The sequence below is a fragment of the Podarcis melisellensis genome, assembly GCF_964234715.1.
Source record: "Podarcis melisellensis genome assembly, chromosome: Z".
NCBI lineage: Eukaryota > Metazoa > Chordata > Lepidosauria > Squamata > Lacertidae > Podarcis > Podarcis melisellensis.
In genome coordinates this window covers 30504106-30523697 of record NC_138547.1, presented here as the reverse complement: position 1 = coordinate 30523697, position 19592 = coordinate 30504106, and the positions used below count along the sequence as shown (strand labels likewise).

Below are 19592 nucleotides of genomic sequence, written 5' to 3'. Positions count from 1 at the left end.
GGTCTTTTGGACTGTTCAAAGCCTCTTTACCTTCCACTGTTGAATGCTTGGTTGTTCAGGTATGATGTTATCTCATGACTGATCTCCAACTTTCTGGCATTGGATGGCTGGTTGCTCAGATATGATGACATCCCATGCCTAGTTTCTGATCTGATGGTATTGTTGGGTTGGGAATCCAGATATGACGATCTCCTGTGACCTCTCTCCAACACACTGGGGTTGTCCATATAGGTTGGCATCCTATGACTTGTCTCTGACATGCCCAAAGTAACCCCCCTGGAGAGACTGAAAGAAATCCTAATTGTCATCATAGCAAGATCTCTCAGAGGATGACTCTGTTGCCTATCTGCCATGATTAACTATTGGAGTAGTTAATCCATAAAACATGGAGAATCTCAGCACCATGTTTGATTTACAAGAAAGAATGTTGTCTCCTCTGTCCAAAGCTGAGGGGACAGCAAGATGGTTTGCAAGTCCTGGCATATAACAGTGGATAAATTTATCCAGATGGAAAGCAGCTGGAGGAAAAGGAAGCCCACAACATCTGGTGGTGCTAACAATGTGAAATAGTTTGCAAAATTGCAAACTATTTTATTGCTGAGGAGGAGGAGGAAGAGTCAAGGACAAAGAAGGCAGCAATCCAAAGAAATCAATAGATCTCACATCCAAGTGATAAAGAAGGAAGTTTTAACCAGTCTGAAAAATAAGGGAAAGTGCCAGAAAGATAAACTGCACCACCGTTTTTTTAAGCCACCAGATCAGCTAAATCCTATAGAAAAAATAGAACAAGTTAGTCCCAACGAATCCCCCTTGCTTTTAATGGAACTGTTGGGACTAACTTTAGCTGGATTTGGAGCTAAAGAATGATGAAAGCTTAATGAGAATAAAAACAAATAGCCAAAATATCAAATCTAATGAAGTTTGTTCAGTAGACATGTTTTGGTTTTTTTCTAAACCAGATTGCCATTCTGGAATATTTGGCTATTTGAAATAAATTCAGATCAGCAGGATGCAAAGGTATACCCATGGATGCTGAAAGAACTAGATGAGGAACTTGCAGTTACCAGCATCTATTTGGAGAACTCAGTGGAAGATGGATGAAAAGACTGTAGAAAGGTAAATAATGCACCATGAACATGATATTTCACATTCTAAATAAAGGCCTTGGCACAGTCCTACACAACATATGAAGAAGTTAATATCCTCCTCTCGTTCTCACTCAAAATCTGACCTGTGTTTTGGTTTCTAACAGATTAACAAAACACACAATAGGTCACAATATGCTTATTGCCGGTCTAAGATTAAGTGATGTTCCGATTTCTCATTAACCTCTTCTTTCAGTGTGTTTGTCAAATTAGCTAGTGCCACAAAACTGAGGACTGTAAACAATAAGAAGAATAGGATTAGGTTTAAAAACGATTGGCAGCAAAGAAGTAATATAAAATGAGAAGACCCAACTATGTAAATATGCCAGAAGAAAATAACGCAACAAGAGAAACTTCATCTCAGGAAGCCTAGAGTGCAGATAGCACAGTTCCACAGGACAGGCAAGTTGAAAAATACGAATACTACACCCAGTTTTGATTGCCACTTTAAGAAAGGTGTAAAATTAATAACACAAACAAATTTAAATGGATTCACAAGACAGGAATAAATGAGATCAACTGCCAGAATATTTGGGAAGGGACTCAAGAATTCAAGATTCTGAATCTAGAAAGATGAAGATTAATGATTTGCAACTTTCATATAACAAGGGGAAAAAGTGAAGCAACTGCTTTCTCTTTTGCCAAACACGGAAAAGACAAGAGGCAACTGAACTGAAGTCATAGCAGGTGAATATTTGTTTCACTGTCCTAACCATCATGACCTTGCCCATACACTAAGGTCTGCACTGAAGGCCCTACTTGTGTACCTACTGGAATGGCTGATTAGGCTGATGTGTGCAACAGAGAGTCATGGAACTCCCTTCTGAATGACTTATGCATGCCCCCCCTTTGGCACAGGCTTTCAAGAAGGCCCTGAAAACATCTCTCTTCACTGCTAGAGCGGTGGAACCTTCTGCATGCAAAGCAGATGCTCTACTACCTCTTCCTGTTGCTTATACTCAGCATGTGGCATTTCCCTGTTTGTGGTGAAATAACCCATCAAATTTAACATGCCGTCAGCATAAACCACAATTTTTGCATGCTGACGTAACTCGTGAGAGGGTGTGCACTGAGCACGCAATTCCTGCTTGCTGTCTTCTGTGGACACACAGCTAGGGAAGTGTTGTGGGCTAAGTTATAAAAAGTATTCATCCTCTTAAGTGGAGAGATAAAATCTATCAGAAGCTTGCAGCAGCAGCAGTAGCAGCAGCAGCAGCAACAACAACAATCCATTATGTACATTTACTAACTAACTGAGACTCTCACATTACCTGCCATTGCTTGGCCCCTGCCCTACTCCTGTCCATTTCACAGCAGCCTCAGACAAAGAAATCAAGTAGGTGCATGTGGAACAATAAAACAATGGAGAAAGAGTTTTGTTTGCTTTGTTTTCTCATGGCAGGATGCTCTTAAAGAACAGGATAAGAGGCAGGGAGGTGGAAATGGCAACCCTACAGTGCACTGGTGGGGGGGAGGGAATGATATTTTAACAACAGGGATGGGGAACCTGTGACTCTCTGAGTGTTGCTGGATTCCAACTTCCATCAGCCCCAGTTAGCATGGCCAATAACCAGGGGTGATGGGAACTGTAATCTAACAATTAGAAGGTCATAGGTTCCTTGCTGTAAGTCCTGCTGTAGTAGAAATCTAAATAATACTCAATGGTTTTAAAAGAGGTTAAGATTATTTGTACCTGCTGGCCACAATGGTGATGTTCTCCCTCCACTGTTCCTCTGAATACCAGTTGCTGGGAAGCTCAGGTGGGCAGAGAGCTGTTGCACTCATATCCCACTTGCGGAATTCCCACAGGCATCTGCTTGGCCACTGTAAGAACTAGACTAGATGGGCCTTTGGCCTGATCTAACAGGGCTCACCTTGCATGCTTATTCCCTATGTTGCAGATGTGGATGCCAAGGTTGAAAGAGAAAGAGAGAGAAGCTTGCTGAAGGCTACCTAAGTCAGTTTATGGTAGACCTGGGACTCTCTATGTTTCTGATGGGAGCTGGAGTCCATTGACATCTGGAGAACTACAGGCTTTCTGGTAATGCAGCATCTTCCCAGGCCACAGCTCAAGCATGAAACTATGAGATCAGTGAGGAAGGACAACTCTGAAGACACTGCAGCCTTCCATGTTTCCTTACCCTGATGTGTCCGAATCTGTCCCATGCTCTCCTTGTTGGCTTTCCGGAGTGGCAACGCCACTCTCTGTAGAGAGAGAACTGGACCTGCCAGGGAAATAGAGGGGATATAAACATATGTATGTGTGCGCAAGCCATGCTTTCCAACTTTCCATTGCTGTGAGCATTTGGGCAGAGATGGCCAGAAAAACAACCCCTGCTCAAATCCTTGTGAACAAGTTGGAAACAAGTGGGACCTTGCACACAGCATGCAGTGGTACCTTAGTTCTCAAACACCTTGGTACTCAAACAACTTGGAACCGAACACCATAAACCAGGAAGTAAGTGTTCCAGTTTGTGAACTTTTTTTGGAAGCCAAACATGCTCCATTTTGAGTGTCACACTTCTTGTTTTAAGTGCCACGCTCCTATTTTGAGTGCCACACTTCCGTTTTGAGTGTTACGCTGAGATCTGTCTGTTTTTGCTATTTATTTTGTGTTTTTGTGGCTCTTTTTGTTTTGTTTTTGTGACTGTGTGGAACCCAGCTCAGCTACTGATGGATTGATTGTGTGTCTCCAGTACATTGTTTATTGCTTTCATTTTATGGATCAATGGTCTCGTTAGATAGTAAAATTCATGTTAAATTGCTGTTTTAGAGGTTGTTTTTAAAAGTCTGAAATGGATTAATCCATTTTGCATTACTTTCTATGGGAAAGCGTGCCTTAGTTTTGGAACGCTTTGGTTTTGGAACGGACTTCCAGAACGGATTAAGTTTGAGAACCAAGGTGCCACTGTACTGTTCATTTCAAAACTGCAAGCACTGCCACAGCTTTCTCCCTTCTAAGACAGGATAAAGATGTCCATTTCCATTTCTCTCCATTTCTGTTTTTTCCAAATATTAAATTCAGTTTGGCACATTTCTGCAAACATTTGTGCATTTATTTATTTTTACAGTCTGCATGAAAATTCATAATTGTCGTGTGCACCTCCTCTAATATGCACAATTTTGGTATGCGATTTTGCCTAGTATATGCATTTTTGCAAGCTATTTCCCCCAAACAGAATGCATCTATGTACATTGTTTTCACAAGTATATGCATCCCCCCCCATGCACTTTTCATTCATATACACTTTTGTGTACGGGTTCTTTGGTGGGATAACTGCATCACACAATTCAGAGAAGTGCAAAGTTTTGAAGGATAGTTTGGCTTTGGTTTGTGTATTGATTTGGGAAGTGTGAATTTTGCATGTTCACATTTAATTACAAAGGGGGGAAGGATCTCCATTATACCTCCTTCCTTTCCCTGCCCGAAAGACCCATTTATTTTCCCTGCAACAGAGGAAATATGCAGGCAATGGTGGAGACTCCAGAAGACCCAGTGAAGTTTGCTCCTGATAAGAAACTGATGCTAGTTGCTTGAGTTCCATCAGGGAGAGGACCCTCCGAGAGCATTCTGTGAGCAAGGCATGTCCTTTTCACATAGTGAAACTCCATCGCAGCAAGAAGAGCTCTTGAACCCTGCACTCACCTTGCACTTTCCAGCTCTGACTCATCCCTTTTGGCAGCTCTCGGGAGTTCACCTTGGATGCCGGTACTAAGGCTGCTTTCACTGGACCATGAACCAGATCTGACCGACGAAAGACAGTAACATTTGCAAATCTTGTCCATTAAAAAAAGAATACAGATGCAATATACCTCTCATACCAGTTGTTGGGAGTCACAGGTGGGGTGAGTTCTGGTCTTGTTTGCAAGCTTCCCATAGGACTGCCACACTAGTTTATCTCTGCTGGTTGTGTGATAGTTTGTATATTTTCCTGCCTGCTTTGTTTTAATGTGTATTTGATTTTAATGTAAATCTGGCAATGAAGACTGGAAAAGGAATATCTGAAATAAATGGGAGAGCAATCCAGCCCCCTGAACTGCCATGAGCCATGCCACCACCTGATCTGGGTTTGGTTTGCTTTGCAATCCTAGGTTTTCGTGCAGCAAAGGGGCTTCCTTCCTCTCTCCCTCCACCACACCTTCTGCTCTGCCTAGTGCATGGTAGGGCTGTGGCTGTACCACTCAATCAAGCCCTGCTATTGTTTGCCAGGGATTAGGGCTGTAGCCTATGTATAAATAAATAATGGAAACTGAGCATGCTCAGTAAGCATGGAATAGTAATTGACAGTTTTGGAGAGAAAAAAACTGGAAAATAAAGTGGGAGAGGGAATGGAACATTGTGGTTCAAACTCTGGAGACAAACACTCTACACCGCAACATAGTGCTGCAGGGACCCACTTATATATAGATTACAGAAGCAAGAGTTACTTTTAAGGAACAAAGGCACAGGTGAAAAATGCCATTGGTATCCTAGAGACAGTGGAGCTGCAAAATATCTTCAACAAAGGGAAGGTTTGACAGGGTCCTCCTCCTCTCACTGCTTCTGTAAAAAGTTTTAAAGAAAGCAGCTGATCTGACTTTTGCCCCGGCCATATCAAGTAGCGATGGTGGAACCTTCTGTTGTCTGCCTCCTTACTTTGCCAGATGAGCTTCCACCTTTTTGTATTCTGTGTCACTTGGACTCTCATATGCCATCTCTTGCATAGCCTTCTTCTCAAAGTCAGAGAAAGATCTGCAAGAAGAAAGGAGACGGTTGCGGACCCATTTGCAGTGACACCTCCCCAGGGAGCAAGGCCTAGCCTTAGAAGGTGAACAAACTGGACAAGACAATGTTCTCGGATTTAAAATTGGCCACAGCTTTATTGATTCCAGGTGTAGGTAGGATTTGGCTTAGATACTGGATGTATATTATCTTAGCCTGACAGGGTCGAGCCTGGGATTAATGAGTTCTCCACAAGACGCAGGTCTACATGGCTGGCCATCCCAGGGCGCTGAAGGAAGCTCTAGGGCCCATCTGCCCCATGCCTTGGCTTTTGGACAGAAACTTCCACCTAGCTTCCTTTAATGGGGTACTTTGTGATCACACAGTTTTGAGGTAGGGGGTGATGCACCACTTCACCTCTGGCCTGATGTTAGGATTCCACCTAATGCCTTATCAAGCCAAGTTGCAACTATTGCTATGGGGAAGGCGAAACCTGCAAACGGGGCCAATCTGTTTGCAGGCAAATTCCTTCCTAGCTCTGAAAATGGCAACCATTACTGAACCATAGGAAAGCCAGTAAGCGCGGTGCCCTGGGAAGGAAGGAAGGAAGGAAAGTTGGCATACAAAACCCACAGCATCACTAAATGGGGTGGAGAGAGGGAGGGTTGTTCTTAACCTGACTGCAGTCCCAAGTGTGGGCACAGCCAGCATTTCTGTAGCTTGCTCCACTCTGGTCCTCTTACAAGCCCCGCCCACTCAGCCTGGCCAGATGGGCCAGAATTCAGATAACCAGATGGCAGGAACACCCGCCACTCCTAGCAGCCAGCCTTGGGATTCACCAACTGCTAGCCACCTCGCCCAGCATTGCTCCCTGGGACTTGAGGCCCTCCGTGACAGGCCGCAACCGTCGCCCATCCTGGGACTGGGTAAGCTGCCAATTCCAGTCCATCCTAAAACTATTGCCATCCATGAAATTGCCAGAAGGTGCTCCTTGCTCCCATTAGACAAAGGCTACCTGCACACCATGCATTTAAACTACATGGCTCTCACAAAGAATCCAGGAAACTGTAGTTTGTTAAGGGTGCTGGGAATTGTAGCACAATGAAGAGGAAAGTACGGTCCCTAGGACTCCTTAGGGGGAGCATCATGTGCTTTAAATGCAGAACGTATGAGCTGCCATATGTCTGGATTTTCCTGGGCATTTGGCTGATTTCCACCCAGACACTGCTGCTGACTGCAATATTCTGGATATGTCCGAGAAAATCCGGACATATGTCAACCCTAAATTAACCCACGTGAACACAATGAATTACTGCAGGACCAATGACACTAATTCTTAGCATGGCTTTAGGACAACATATCTCTGATTAATTTTCTGGAAGTCTGAGTAGCTGTCTGTAGTGACCCTTCAGTGCAGGGATGGGGAACCAGTAGCCCTCCAAATGCTGGTGGACTACAATTCCCATCATCCTTGAGCATTGCTTTAGCTGAGGTTAGGCTTCTTGAATTTATAAATAACCGCTTCCCCTAAAAAAACTCCCAAATGCAATTTGCAATAATAATAAATTGCAGTGATAAAAATACATAAGCATATTCAAGACACAGCCAGAGTAAAAACATCCAATAGTTGGTGCTGTCCAAATGCACAGGGTGGGAGGGAAGAATTGCTGGGCACTGAAACAAGGACAAGCTGGTGCCAAGCAGGCCTCCCTGTAGATAACAATCCATAAACAGGAAGCAGCTGTTTGATTGATATACTAACATATCTTGCTAAATTTCATTCACACCACCGGGCATGGTAAGACACAATAGCAGACCACATTGCGTGCATCTGTTCCTCCATTATTTTACCCTTGAAAATGGCAGTAAATAGCTGTATGCCAGAATACCATCCCCAAATTTTGTCAGATGGCGGCACAATCCATGACAATCATGGGGAAATTATAGATCAAAACCCCCGCAATTTTCAAGGTTAGCAGGTAGCAAATAGATTTCTTTTCCTGTAGGAAATTAACACAGATATGAGCACTAAATTTCACCATGGATTCTGCTAGATTTCCACAAGTGGCTTTTATGTCATGTGAAAGATCACACAAAATGCAGAAATTATCAGGAAGATGGGAAATGCAGCCCTGGTTTGGGAAGTGCAGATTTGGTTGGCTTGCTTTTTAAAGCACACTGAATTGAATTCCCAACCCCATTCCTAATTATGATAGCCAATTCCTCCAAGATTATGTGGTGTCCCCCACATAAAGGGGGGAATATGGAATATTTCCCTAAAATTGGACTCTTTACCTAAGATAGCCAAAACCTGATTCTGACCTTCTGGGAAGAAGGCTGATGACAATTCAGCTAAAATGCCAATTTTGCTTTTTCCTATGTACCTTTTTGAGCCAGCATCCGCATCACTGTCAAAGTGGGTGGGAACACTGTATGTTGCTCCAGAAGGAGTATCGGTGCTGTCCCTATTGAAAGAGCCAGCCCTATCAGAGACAGAAATACAGTTCAGTGTTAGATGAATATTCAGTGCCTGGATTTGCTGGTTTTCCTCTTCCATCCCCTTTTTCATTTGCATTGTGACTATTAAACTGTAAGCCCATGCGCAGGGAGCATGTTGCTGTTCTAAAGTCTTTTCAGAAGCACTTTTAGGTGCTGCTTACATGGAATTGGGGGCCCTACTGAAGTTGTATTGGGATGGTGGAAGAAGACTGGAAGAAGTTTGAGGAATGTTTGAAAAAATATGTTAATATTTAAACCTTAGAATAGCTTTGGAAGTGGATATAGGCTGTAGGGTTAGAAGTAGAAGATAGGGTATTTTAAAATAGTATTATTTGTAAGTGATAAAATGTGAAGTTATTTTAAGTATGCTTTTTTTTAAAAAAAAGATGGCTAGAAATTATGATATATGTAAACTGCTAAAGATGAAGTAAAATGAAAATAAGATAGGTGGGACTTGGGGAAACCAACTTAACAATGTTTAGAAAAATAAGGATATGACAATAATTTGTTTGTATTGTTTGACTTTTCTGTCTGTGTTTTTTATTTGTGTTATAAAATGAATAATTGGGGGGGGGGTTTAAATGCTTGATATTTTACTATGTTTTTATATATGCTGTAAGCCACCCAGAGTGGCTGGGGAAACCTAGCCAGATAGGTGGGGTATAATTATAATTACTATTATTTTTATTATTATTAATGTTGTTGTTGTGTTTGCTCCCCACTTTCCCCTTCAATGCTCACACAAAATCTGTGTGAATTCTGTGACTTGTGAACTTGGGCTCCTGTATTTGGCCTCCCTGGTGAAGCTTCCCTCTTTGTGAGCCTGGGCAGATCTGCCAAGAAAACATCCAGCGAATTTTTGTTACGCATGAAGCAACACGGATTGTCAATGGCTGCTGGGAATGACAACAGTATATTCTGCCTCCAGTATCAAAGGCGGAATGCTGCCACTGAATGCCGGTTGCTGGGGAACACAAGTGGGGGAGAGAGTGCTATTGCACTTGTCTCATGCTGCAGGGCTTCCCACAAGCATCTGAGTGGCCACTTTGAGAGCAGGATGTTGGACTAGGCGGGCTTTTGGTCTGATCCAGCAGGATTTTCGTGTGTGTTCATGCATCTCATTTCCCTGCGTTAACTTCCCAGGGAAAAAAAGGGAACAGGGAAGACCCAGTTTAAATCTTCACTAAGCTTAGGAAGCTCATTTGGTGACCCTGGGCATATATATAGCGTGTTGTAGGGGTTAGAGCATCAGACCTAGAGGGCTAGACTTAGAAGACCCAGGTCCATTGCTGCACATGAAATCCAGTAAGTGAAATTGGGCCAGATTCAGCTTTAACCTACCTAGGAGAGTAGGGAAGGAGTATAGCTCAGTGGTAGGGCATCTGAGAAGATCACAGGTTCAATTCCTGGTGCCACCAGGTAGGTCTGGGAGGGACCCTGGAGAGCCACTGCCAATCAGTGCAGACAAGACTGAGCTCGATGAACTACTGGAATACTGTGAGGTGTTCCAATGTACATTCTTAGGGGTGAATTGGCAGCTGCTGAAATTGCAATTATGGTGCCTTTTTTCAGGTGCAGGCTGATTTTAGGACCTTGGAACAGAGCAAGGTGGGGATTTCAGTGGGACGCGGGTGGCGCTGAGGGTTAGACCACAGAGCCTAGGACTTGCTGATCAGAAGGTCGGCGGTTCAAATCCCTGTGACGGGGCGAGCTCCCGTTGCTCGGCCCCTGCTCCTGCCCACCTAGCAGTTCAAAAGCACATAAAGTGCAAGTAGATAAATAGGTACCACTCTGGCGGGAAGGTAAACGGCATTTCTGTGTGCTGCTCTGGTTCACCAGAAGTGGCTTAGTCATGCTGGCCACATGACCCGTAAGCTGTACGCTGGCTCCCTCGGCCAGTAAAGCGAGATGAGCGCCGCAACCCCAGAGTCGGTCACGACTGGACCTAATGGTCAGGGGTCCCTTTACCTTTAACAATGAAATTATGTGAATATTCTTGTCCATGGGAGGTCACTACCATGCTAGAGTTCTAATTAAACTGAATTGAAATGCTGTGGCAATGAGGTGAGTGCTGGCAGAATCCATGCCTGCCCCACCCACTTTTAGAGAGCAGTCTTGCCCCCACCTTTGGAGTCAGTTCAGGAGCTTTGTGTGTAGAAAAAATGACAGCACAGCAGCCAGAGCTTCATTCCTGCAGGCAACGACAAATCTATCCCCTCCCCACCAGGAAGTTGTCCCCACTACCCACCTTTCCACCACTGTAAATGCCACCCTCTTTTGGGTATCTTGGACATTTTTCAGGGCGGATGTAGTCAAAAAGTGAAAGGAGGGAGCAGGATAGCTTTTCAGCAAAAATGTGAAAAATAGTGCCTGTACTTTTTGTCTCATTCTACAAATGCTAGAAGCTTTTAAAATTAAAATTAAAATAAAATTGCAGGAGGAAGGATACCCCCCCCCCACAGGATACCCGTGTGACCGCTGTCAAATATTATCCATATGTTCAGTAATCAAAATATTCAAATAATTTCACCCATATCCCACTAAAATGAAGAGATGGCCCATACATATTTGGAATGGCAAATGTGAGAAGGGGAGGTAGTGGCCTTGAAGTCCCTGAACACTCTTTGTGCTGGCTGGACAGGAAAGGAATGAGGGGGCCGGAGCGTGGACACCAGCCAATGTACCTGCACATCTCCCCCTGGCCGCACTACTGCCCTTGAGCCCATGAGTCTCCCCAGGACTGGGAAAGCTGGCAGAGAAACAGCAGCTATGGCACATTGGCACCTGCTTTCTTTTTGTGCATGTGTGTTTTCTCTGTTGGTAGTGGGGGTTTCTTGCTGTGGATGGTTGTGGGCACCAATTCATACCACTCAGGATGAGAGCCTGGATGGATTGGAGTGGGGGGAAGAAAAGGGGTTAAGTTACTTAAAAGCCACAGAGTCTGTTGGCACAGAATGTGAGAGTGTCTTTGTGTGTGAGAGAGAGAGCAGGACTGAGTGGGCTGCTGTAAGTGAACAACAGAGTGGGAACTGTTACTAAAACCACAGGTTATTTATTCTATTTAAATCTGCTTGAATGCCTTGTGTTTGCTTTTACCTAAGTATTTGGTTAAATTGGGAATTTTAATTTTTGTTATTGTAGTTTTAAAGCTTGTTCACCTTATGACAGAATTGTTAAATTGTTGTTCATTGAACCTGTAATTTTTTAAAAAAAATTGGTCTACTTGGTTTTTCCTCTCTTTATTTCATTAACTTTGCTCCCTGCTCTTAGATTGAAAATATTTATTGAGGAGCAGGCCATAAATACTGCAAATAAATAAATAAAGTCTAGATATCACAAGCTGGTGGAAGGGAAAGACATACCGCACAGAATACCCTAACCATCTTGGAGGATGGTGTGATAAAAATGCAACAAGCAAATTAATTATTATCCTCTAAAAAGAAGCCACTATTTTACATTATCTTTAGACCTCCAAAGTTTTAGCCATGCCCTTTTACCTTGGGGAGCCAACATCTATGTCACGCAGGTGTTCTCCAGCCATGGACTCAAGATAAGTCTCAGGTGTAGAGAAAGCATCTCTGGTTCGATAATGAGAGGTGGGCCTGCTAAGGAAAGTCCAATGAACCTTTGTGAGGACATGACTGTCAAACGTGACTAATGGTGATTTCAATACTTGGAAGTAGAGATGTATTTGGCCCAGTTTTTGCTGCAATTAAGATGCTCAAAAAATGCTCATTGAAACAGTTTTGTGGAAATGCATACAAAAATACATGCAGTAATAACACAGACAGTGATGCATTTAACAGCATGTACAATTTTAATGTGAACTTTTCATGCAATCTCTCAAAGAATTCACACAAAACGGGACAGATTTCTGATTGAGTGCCAGCAAAAATGAATTAGGAGGTTCTTACCTCTTTGGGCTCGCCTCTGGGGAGATGACGATGTGCGGAGGTGTTTGACTCACAGTTGTACTTTGGGGCTTTCTTGTTTCCCAGCTGTGGATGGCAAGAAGGCATCTGGTTAATAAGAGGCCTACAACCACTGTTCCATTCTCAGTTTTCTGTTAGTCCAGGTATCTATGCAGGAATGTTGGGCTGTGCATATTTAGAAAACTCCAACATTTGTGTGCCCAGAATACAGCTTACTGAACGAACACATCTGTTGCTCCACCCTCTTGTTTACTCTGGCTCCACCTACCACTGCCATGCTATTCCTGGGATGTAGGAATGTGCACCCTAAGAGTGAAAAACATTCCTAATTTAGGGAGCGAGAAAAAAGCCAGTATAAAAGTATAAAATTTATCAAGTGGATGCTCAATATGGTTAAAGATACAAACCACCCCATGCATTTAAAGCACATGGCATCTGCCTCAAAATCACAGGAACTGTAGTTTGTTGATGGTACTGGAAACTGTAGCTGTGTGAGTAATAAACTACAATTCCCATGATCCTTTGGGGGAGGTCACGTTGCATTAAATGCGTGTTGAATGTATGCTGTGGGCGTGACCCTGTACAACTTTCCAGGAAGTAAGCCTCACTGTACTACTGGGATTTACTTCTGTGTAGACATATATGGAATTGCATTGTTAATTTTGCATTTTTGGTGATCACATAGGAAAAGATATATTGACTGTATTGTTGTTGTTTTTCTTATATTCTAAACCAAGTAAGAAATTTACTCTCTGCTGAATAAAAAAATTGATCCAATGCCAACCATCAAATCATATTTATACTATCTTCCTGAGATAAATTTGTAGCAGACTGAGGAGTAGGGCATTAATCTAAATATCAAATAAGCAGTGCTTTTTCTTCTAGAAAAAAAAGGTGTCGGTACTCAGTACAGCTGTTACTGTGAGTGCCGCAGTTTTAACACATGCTTATTTTCTAGGGGAAAAGAGGTGCCAGTAGTGTGTGCCCTTGAGTACCCCCAGAATGAAACAGCACTGTAAATAAGTAAATACCTAGATATGCATTAGCTGCCTCAAAAACTTAGGGAAGGTTCATTGAGAGCAGCTTGATAAACTTCTAGTTTATTTTTTAAAACTTTGAGAGGAACGTATATTGATTTTAATTCTCCAAATTTTATCTATCTTTAGTGCTTCTGGTCCTTTCTGATATTGCATTTCTGCTTTAATTATGAATATAACCATGACCCTCATGGTTGGAAATATAAAATGCAAGTATTCCAGTTATTAATTACAGTTTTACTCTACCGTTTGGCTAAATATGAATCCCAACTTTATCCTACCTTGACAGGTAGATTCTGCTGGGGAATGGTGAGCTTTGTGGAGGGATGGGGCATTAAGCCTAATTCTCAATCCAGCACTCTGACCACTATGCACTTTTGTTGGGCATATGGGTGGCACCTCTGGCCTGTGGGTCACACGTGGCCCCCTGGACTCTCTCCAGGTCATGCCCCTCACTGCCCACTGCTCTATGCTTTCCTCAAGTGCTTTTACCTGGCTGGAACTGTAATAATGGCTCTTTCTTGCCTCGATGGGAAAGTGCATGCACACCTGGCTTTTCTGTGGCTGGAGAGAGTGATGTTGCATTTGGGTCCTGTTTGAGGGCTCCCCATAGGCACCTGGCTGCTGGACTAGATGAGCCTTTGGCCTGATCCAGCGGGGCTCTTCTTATGTTATATTATCTGCCCACTTTTGCCTCTGATCCTGCCCATCAGTGCCATGTGGCTCTTGTAAGGTTCCCCACGAGGGAATGCAGCCCATGGCTTGAAAAAGCTCCTCACACCCATTGAAAGTGCTGTTTTAAAAAAGCAGCCGCATTAATCGTAAACACACTTAGTAAAGGAGCAAGTAAACATGCATAGGATTAGCCAGTGTAAAAGAACGCAAGTGGAAATTACCCTCTGACACTGCTGTGCAAACAGTGTACATAAGCTAAACACTTTACCTCCACAGTAAATGTGGAAGTGAATTACAGGTGTTTAGGATAGAACAACATGAGGAGGATTACCTGTCCTCAGAAATAACGGCACGAGGTGTTTCAGCACTTCGTGTGGCCTCGGATTTTCGTTCATTCTTCTCACTGTGGAAATCAAAGCATAAGTAGTTGGAAATTAATTACAATTCATTTTTTTTCTCACTCCTTCCAACCAACCAAGCATACCAGTTCCACCAGAAAGAGCAGTTCTCTACTTAGCTGCCTGTATTTTATGAGTAAATTAGGATTGCACAGATTATTACCTTCTACGTGAAGGAGATTCAGGAGATTTTGGAGCAGAGTTGTTCCAGGAAGTCATCTGATTACTCTCTTGATCCAGCTTGTTACTGGAAGAAGAAATTAGAATAATTATGTCCTTGGGTGCATATCTGGGCACAGTAAACTGGAGTAAGAAGAAGGGATTTGAACTCTGCGTGTGGAAGAAATCTCAAAGGTTCTGCAGAACACTAACCCCTATTTTGCACCCACAGCACAAATGTATAACATTCACGGCAACCCTGAATATACAGGAAAACATTGAGTATTAATAAAACATGGTCACTTTGTTGCAATTTATATAAGTGAAATTGAGGCCTGGGCATCTATGCTGGAGAAAGAGACATCATTTCGACAAAACAGATTGGCCAAGTACTGTTCTTAACTAGGATAGCTGTTTGATTTCTGCCCAGTCTGAGTCAATGTAGAGAGGAGCTTCGTTTACCTGTTTTCCAAAGAACTGAATTGTTTGAACAAGGATTCAGAATAGGAACTGGAGGCTTGGTTTCCGCTGTTCCCTGAATCGAAGCTATGAAAAGAGAACAATGGAGCACAGGGAAATTACATTAAGGTTTTCTCCTTTTGAAACCCAGAGTTCCTCCACCCAGCTCTTCTCCCTCCAACACCTCTTTCCTCTTGTAGATAAAATGGGCCTGATCCAGGTTTAGAGGCAGCCTGCCACTAAATATCAAGTTGCTGTGGAGCAACAATAGACCAGGATCCCACTTTCATACCTTGTTTTTGAATAAGGATGGAAAAGAAAAATGCATTTTCTTTTTTTTTCCATTTTGGAGCTGATTTTTATTTTTATTTTTGGAGAGCAGTATCACAAAATATGGGAGGTGTGCAAATTTCAAAGGATCGTTCTAGCCCCCTCTGCACTATACACTTAAATGTATACCACTTTAAACAGTCATGGCTGTTTGGGAACTGCCTGGGAACTGTAGCTTTTAAGGGAACTGAGAATCATTAGGAAACTCCCTTCATTTAATGCATTATGTTGCTGAAATGGCTAGCAAAATATGTATATTATGCAAAATTGTGTTCTAAAAGTCACTTTATCCAGGGACATATATATTGGCCTATTCCGACCTCTTTTTCTCAATGGTGACACAGACTATTCATAACGTAGGGATATTCTTCACAACTGTGAGCAGGGCAGTGGGGTGGGGTAAGTGAAGACAAGCGGCAATCATTAAATATAACATTGTTCACTGCTCTTGGTCAGGCTGCCCAGAAAAAGCATTTAGGTTCCTGGAATTCATTCTGATTGTGCAGATAAAATATAACTGATAGAATTCTACAGGATGTGGTTTTAGTGTGTGAAAACAGTCAAGATCCCAGGATCCCCAGGCATGCACCTCCAGGTAGTGGAGACGTCAGGTACCATCCTGGCATCTAGACACCTTTACTTGGTTGCAAGTGGCTGATAGCCAGGTGCAAAATGCACCTGGCGCCTGACTAATTTCGAACATGGCTTGCTATAGTATGGAACTCTAAAGGAAAATGCAGATTACACTAACCTTGTGCTAGAAGAAGCAGTCGCCATCCTTGTCTCACTTCGTGGGGACCCTGAAGTGCTTATTCTTTCCCCATTGGTGCTGCTGGCAAAACAGAGAAGGCCTAGTGGTTAGTCCATGGCATTATTATCTTCAGTACACCAGACCCTCCAAGTCTCCCTATTTTCCAGGGACATCCCTAATTTAGAGAAACCATCCCAGTTTCTGATTTGATCCTGGAATGTCCCACTTTTCCTTATGATATCCCTATTTTCATTGGAGAAATGTTGAAGGGTATGGAGTTTTCCGATCCCTGAGCCGTCTGAAGGCAATCCTATATAGGGAAGTTTTTTTTAAAAAAATGCTTAAAGTTTCATTATGTTTTTATATATGTTGGAAGCTGCTCAGATGGCTGGGGCAACCCAGTACGATGTGTGGGGTATAAATAGTAAAATTATCCTTATGGAATGGGACGTCCCTATTTTCATCAGAGAAATATTGGAGTGTATGGTAGATGCTCAAAGTAGCCAATTCTATAGTAGCCACTTGCATTTTGTCTTTGGAATGGTTCCTACCATTAATATCAGGGTGCAAATCAGGGATGGCTAATCAGCCCAAGGGTAATCTTCATGGGGGCCACATGCTATTGGTAGGCAGGGGGCCAGATGCAGAAGTGGAGAGAACAATGGATGTGACGCTTACCTTTCTACAGTACATTTCTGACAAGTAAAAGGCAGAAATTACTAAACAACACACACACAGCATCTCTCCACCTTCCTTCCGTGGAGGTTAGGAGCCTTATGGCAATTCAAGAATCCATGTCAGTCAGGTAAAAGTATTCAAGGAGGGCGTGGCCTCTGAGAGTTCCATGGGCTAGATTTCAACACCTGGGGGTTTCATTTAGTTTTCGTGGCTTGAGGTTCCCCACCCCTGGTTTAAATAATGAAATCCAGCTCAGCAGCAGGTATTTGCAAAAATCCAAAATCGGGCAACATTGTAGAATTCAACCTGGACTTTTTCTACATTTTGCTCACATTTTGTTTCTTTTTCTGTTTCGGAAGCTGCAACAAAGCTACTTGCTTCCTCACAAAACTATGCCATCATTTCCTAAACTATTTTTTTATTGTTTAAAATACAGCCTAGCACTGCAGCACATAAACTCTATGAAAAGGAAAGGAAAAAAGAAAGGTCCGGGAGTTATAGGCAGGCAGGCAGGGAAGAATTGGTGAAGGGTCAGGACAGCAGGTAAGGAAGGAAGGAAGGTGACCACCAGATACAGATGTCCTGATTAGGGACAGGAGAGATATTTGATTAAATTCTCATTTAAATGTGAACTTGTTTAATTCACATATGCCAAAATAGTACATGAACCAAAACGCAGCCACCTTTCGAAACTTGCACTTCTCCATGCAGCTCTCCTGCTATGGAAATGTGTGCAACAATCCATATGCTAGGGTAAAGTGTCCTTAAAAATGCATATATTAGTGCAAATAACATAAGCAATGTATTCATTATGGAGAAATTGCTTTACAAAATTGTGTATATTACGCAAGATTGCATTCAAATATTTGTGCATTAGGAGAAGCTCACACTAAAATGCTGATGGATTTTCATGGTGGCTTTCTGATGTGGAAAAGGGAACTGAAGATTAGAAAACTGAAACTGAAAGAAGCCGAGATTTACAGATTTGCCCATCCCCTAGTCATGGTGAGAGAGTATCAGAGTCTAGCCATAAGGCAATATGGCCACTATCCAGAGAGGCAATTTTCTCCCACACCAATTGGTGGGCATGCAGAGACATCTAAAGTGAGAATCACTTTCATGTTGACCAAAGGGTCTTACCTCATCCCACGGCGGCTGAACCATCCTGAAGCAGGTACTGTCTGACTTCTGGAGCGTGGGCCTGTGTCATCCTCTAGATCAATCCTATCAGGAAGACAAAAAGCCCCAAGTATAAGTTGTGTTGTCCCTCTCTTTGCACACACTTCATTTTTAGGTTGTGAGGTGTGCCACGTGTTTGACAGAGCTCTTATGTTCTCCTACCATCCATCCCAATTTGGTGTGTTTGTTTTTGAAAAGCAATTTCATTGGGGACACTAAAAAAAATGGAGCAAGGGAGCACAAAGGCACAATTCCACCCAGCCTTGGAGACTACTCAATTTTTTATAGCATAAGTTTTTCTGGGCTGGCATCTGAGAAAGTGGACTCCACTCCAGGGAAGCTTGTGCCATATAATACATTGGATAGTCAATAAGGTGCTGTAAGACTCTTTGTTGTCCATCCTAATCCAGACCATTGAACCAGTAGAGAGACAACAAGGGGCCTTAACTCACCTCTTGGCCACGAAGGATGGTGGCTCTTGTGCTGGACTTCTAAAAACACTATTGGACTATTAAAACCCATCAGCAGGGTGAGTTGAGGTCGCCATAACTTTCAAAAGATCAACTGCTCATGTGTTTTTATTCATTGTTTTGTGAATAAAAGTGATAGGTGGCAATGCCACCACCTTACAAAAACACACCTCTGCCTGCTCCCTCATCCCATGCTGTTAGTACACAACCTTCAGTCACCCTTTCCTCTTCTTCTGCCCAACGCCCTCAAAGGAATCCTTGAAACCTTGTTTGTTGTTTTCCTCCCATAATTCCTGTGTAGAATCTAAAGCACAGGTGGGGAAGCTATGGCCCTCCAGTTTGTTGTTGAATACCAACTCCTGCCAAGCCAAGCCAATGATCAGGGATGGTGGGGGTTGTAGTCCAATGACTACAACTGGAGAGCCATGAATGTCACTGTTAAAAATAGTGCTATGAAGAGTAAAAGGTAAGCAAAATGTGTGTAAAATTGCACAGAAATAATTAAAAATATTAAATGATTGCTAAGTACTTGCAGTTATATCATCATCATCATCATTTTGGCATTACCTGTCATTTTCAGAAGGTAACATTTAAATTCTTTGCTTTTCTGAAAACAGGCTTACGAACCTACATGTTGCCCAGCCATAAAAATAATAGCAGATTTGAATTCCTCACACCCAAAAACATATTCTTAAGACCTCCCACTGAATAAATTTGCAAAAATCAAGTTTCACCCTTATAATGACACACCCTAACATCCATTACGGTCTGTCCTGGCTCCCTAAAGTGGAAAGGCACACCCTGAGATTAAAATCTATAATTAGAGAGGCTGACATCTCTATCACTTGGGTTTGTAGGTTTTTTTTAATATGCCCATATAAATTGATCGGGGAGTCACTATATATCTAGATGCCTACATTTTACTGACAGCAGACTACCCCACTGCACTCACTGAGAGATCTGGTGTGGTCTAGTGGTTAGTGTGTCAGACTAAGTCCTGGGAGGGAGGTAAGGTAAAGGGACCCCTGACCATTAGGTCCAGTCGTGACTGACTCTGGGGTTGTGGCTCTCATCTTGTTTTAACAGCCGAGGGAGCCGGTGTACAGCTTCCGGGTCATGTGGCCAGCATGACTAAGCTGCTGCTGGCGAACCAGAGCAGCGCACGGAAACGCCGTTTA

At 42.8% G+C, this 19592-nt stretch overlaps 1 protein-coding gene across 9 annotated transcripts in view; it reads right to left on the bottom strand.

The window, feature by feature from the left end:
• Positions 1-19592, bottom strand: part of ZNF185 (zinc finger protein 185 with LIM domain) — a 64433-nt gene that overhangs the window by 8929 nt on the left and 35912 nt on the right. For 2 of the 9 annotated variants that reach the window (XM_081897366.1, XM_081897365.1), the window contains exons 11-21: positions 17906-17989; positions 16088-16168; positions 15010-15093; positions 14552-14635; positions 14322-14393; positions 12261-12344; positions 11844-11951; positions 8232-8330; positions 5782-5877; positions 4792-4890; positions 3287-3370 (exon numbers count right to left, since the gene is read on the bottom strand). In XM_081897366.1, coding sequence (XP_081753492.1) covers positions 3287-3370; positions 4792-4890; positions 5782-5877; positions 8232-8330; positions 11844-11951; positions 12261-12344; positions 14322-14393; positions 14552-14635; positions 15010-15093; positions 16088-16168; positions 17906-17989 — 975 coding nt within the window. Of the gene's footprint in view, positions 1-30; positions 286-3286; positions 3371-4791; positions 4891-5781; positions 5878-8231; positions 8331-11843; positions 11952-12260; positions 12345-14321; positions 14394-14551; positions 14636-15009; positions 15094-16087; positions 16169-17905; positions 17990-19592 lie in introns of all 9 variants that reach the window. The other 7 variants (XM_081897360.1, XM_081897358.1, XM_081897359.1 and 4 more) reach the window with 7 other exon arrangements.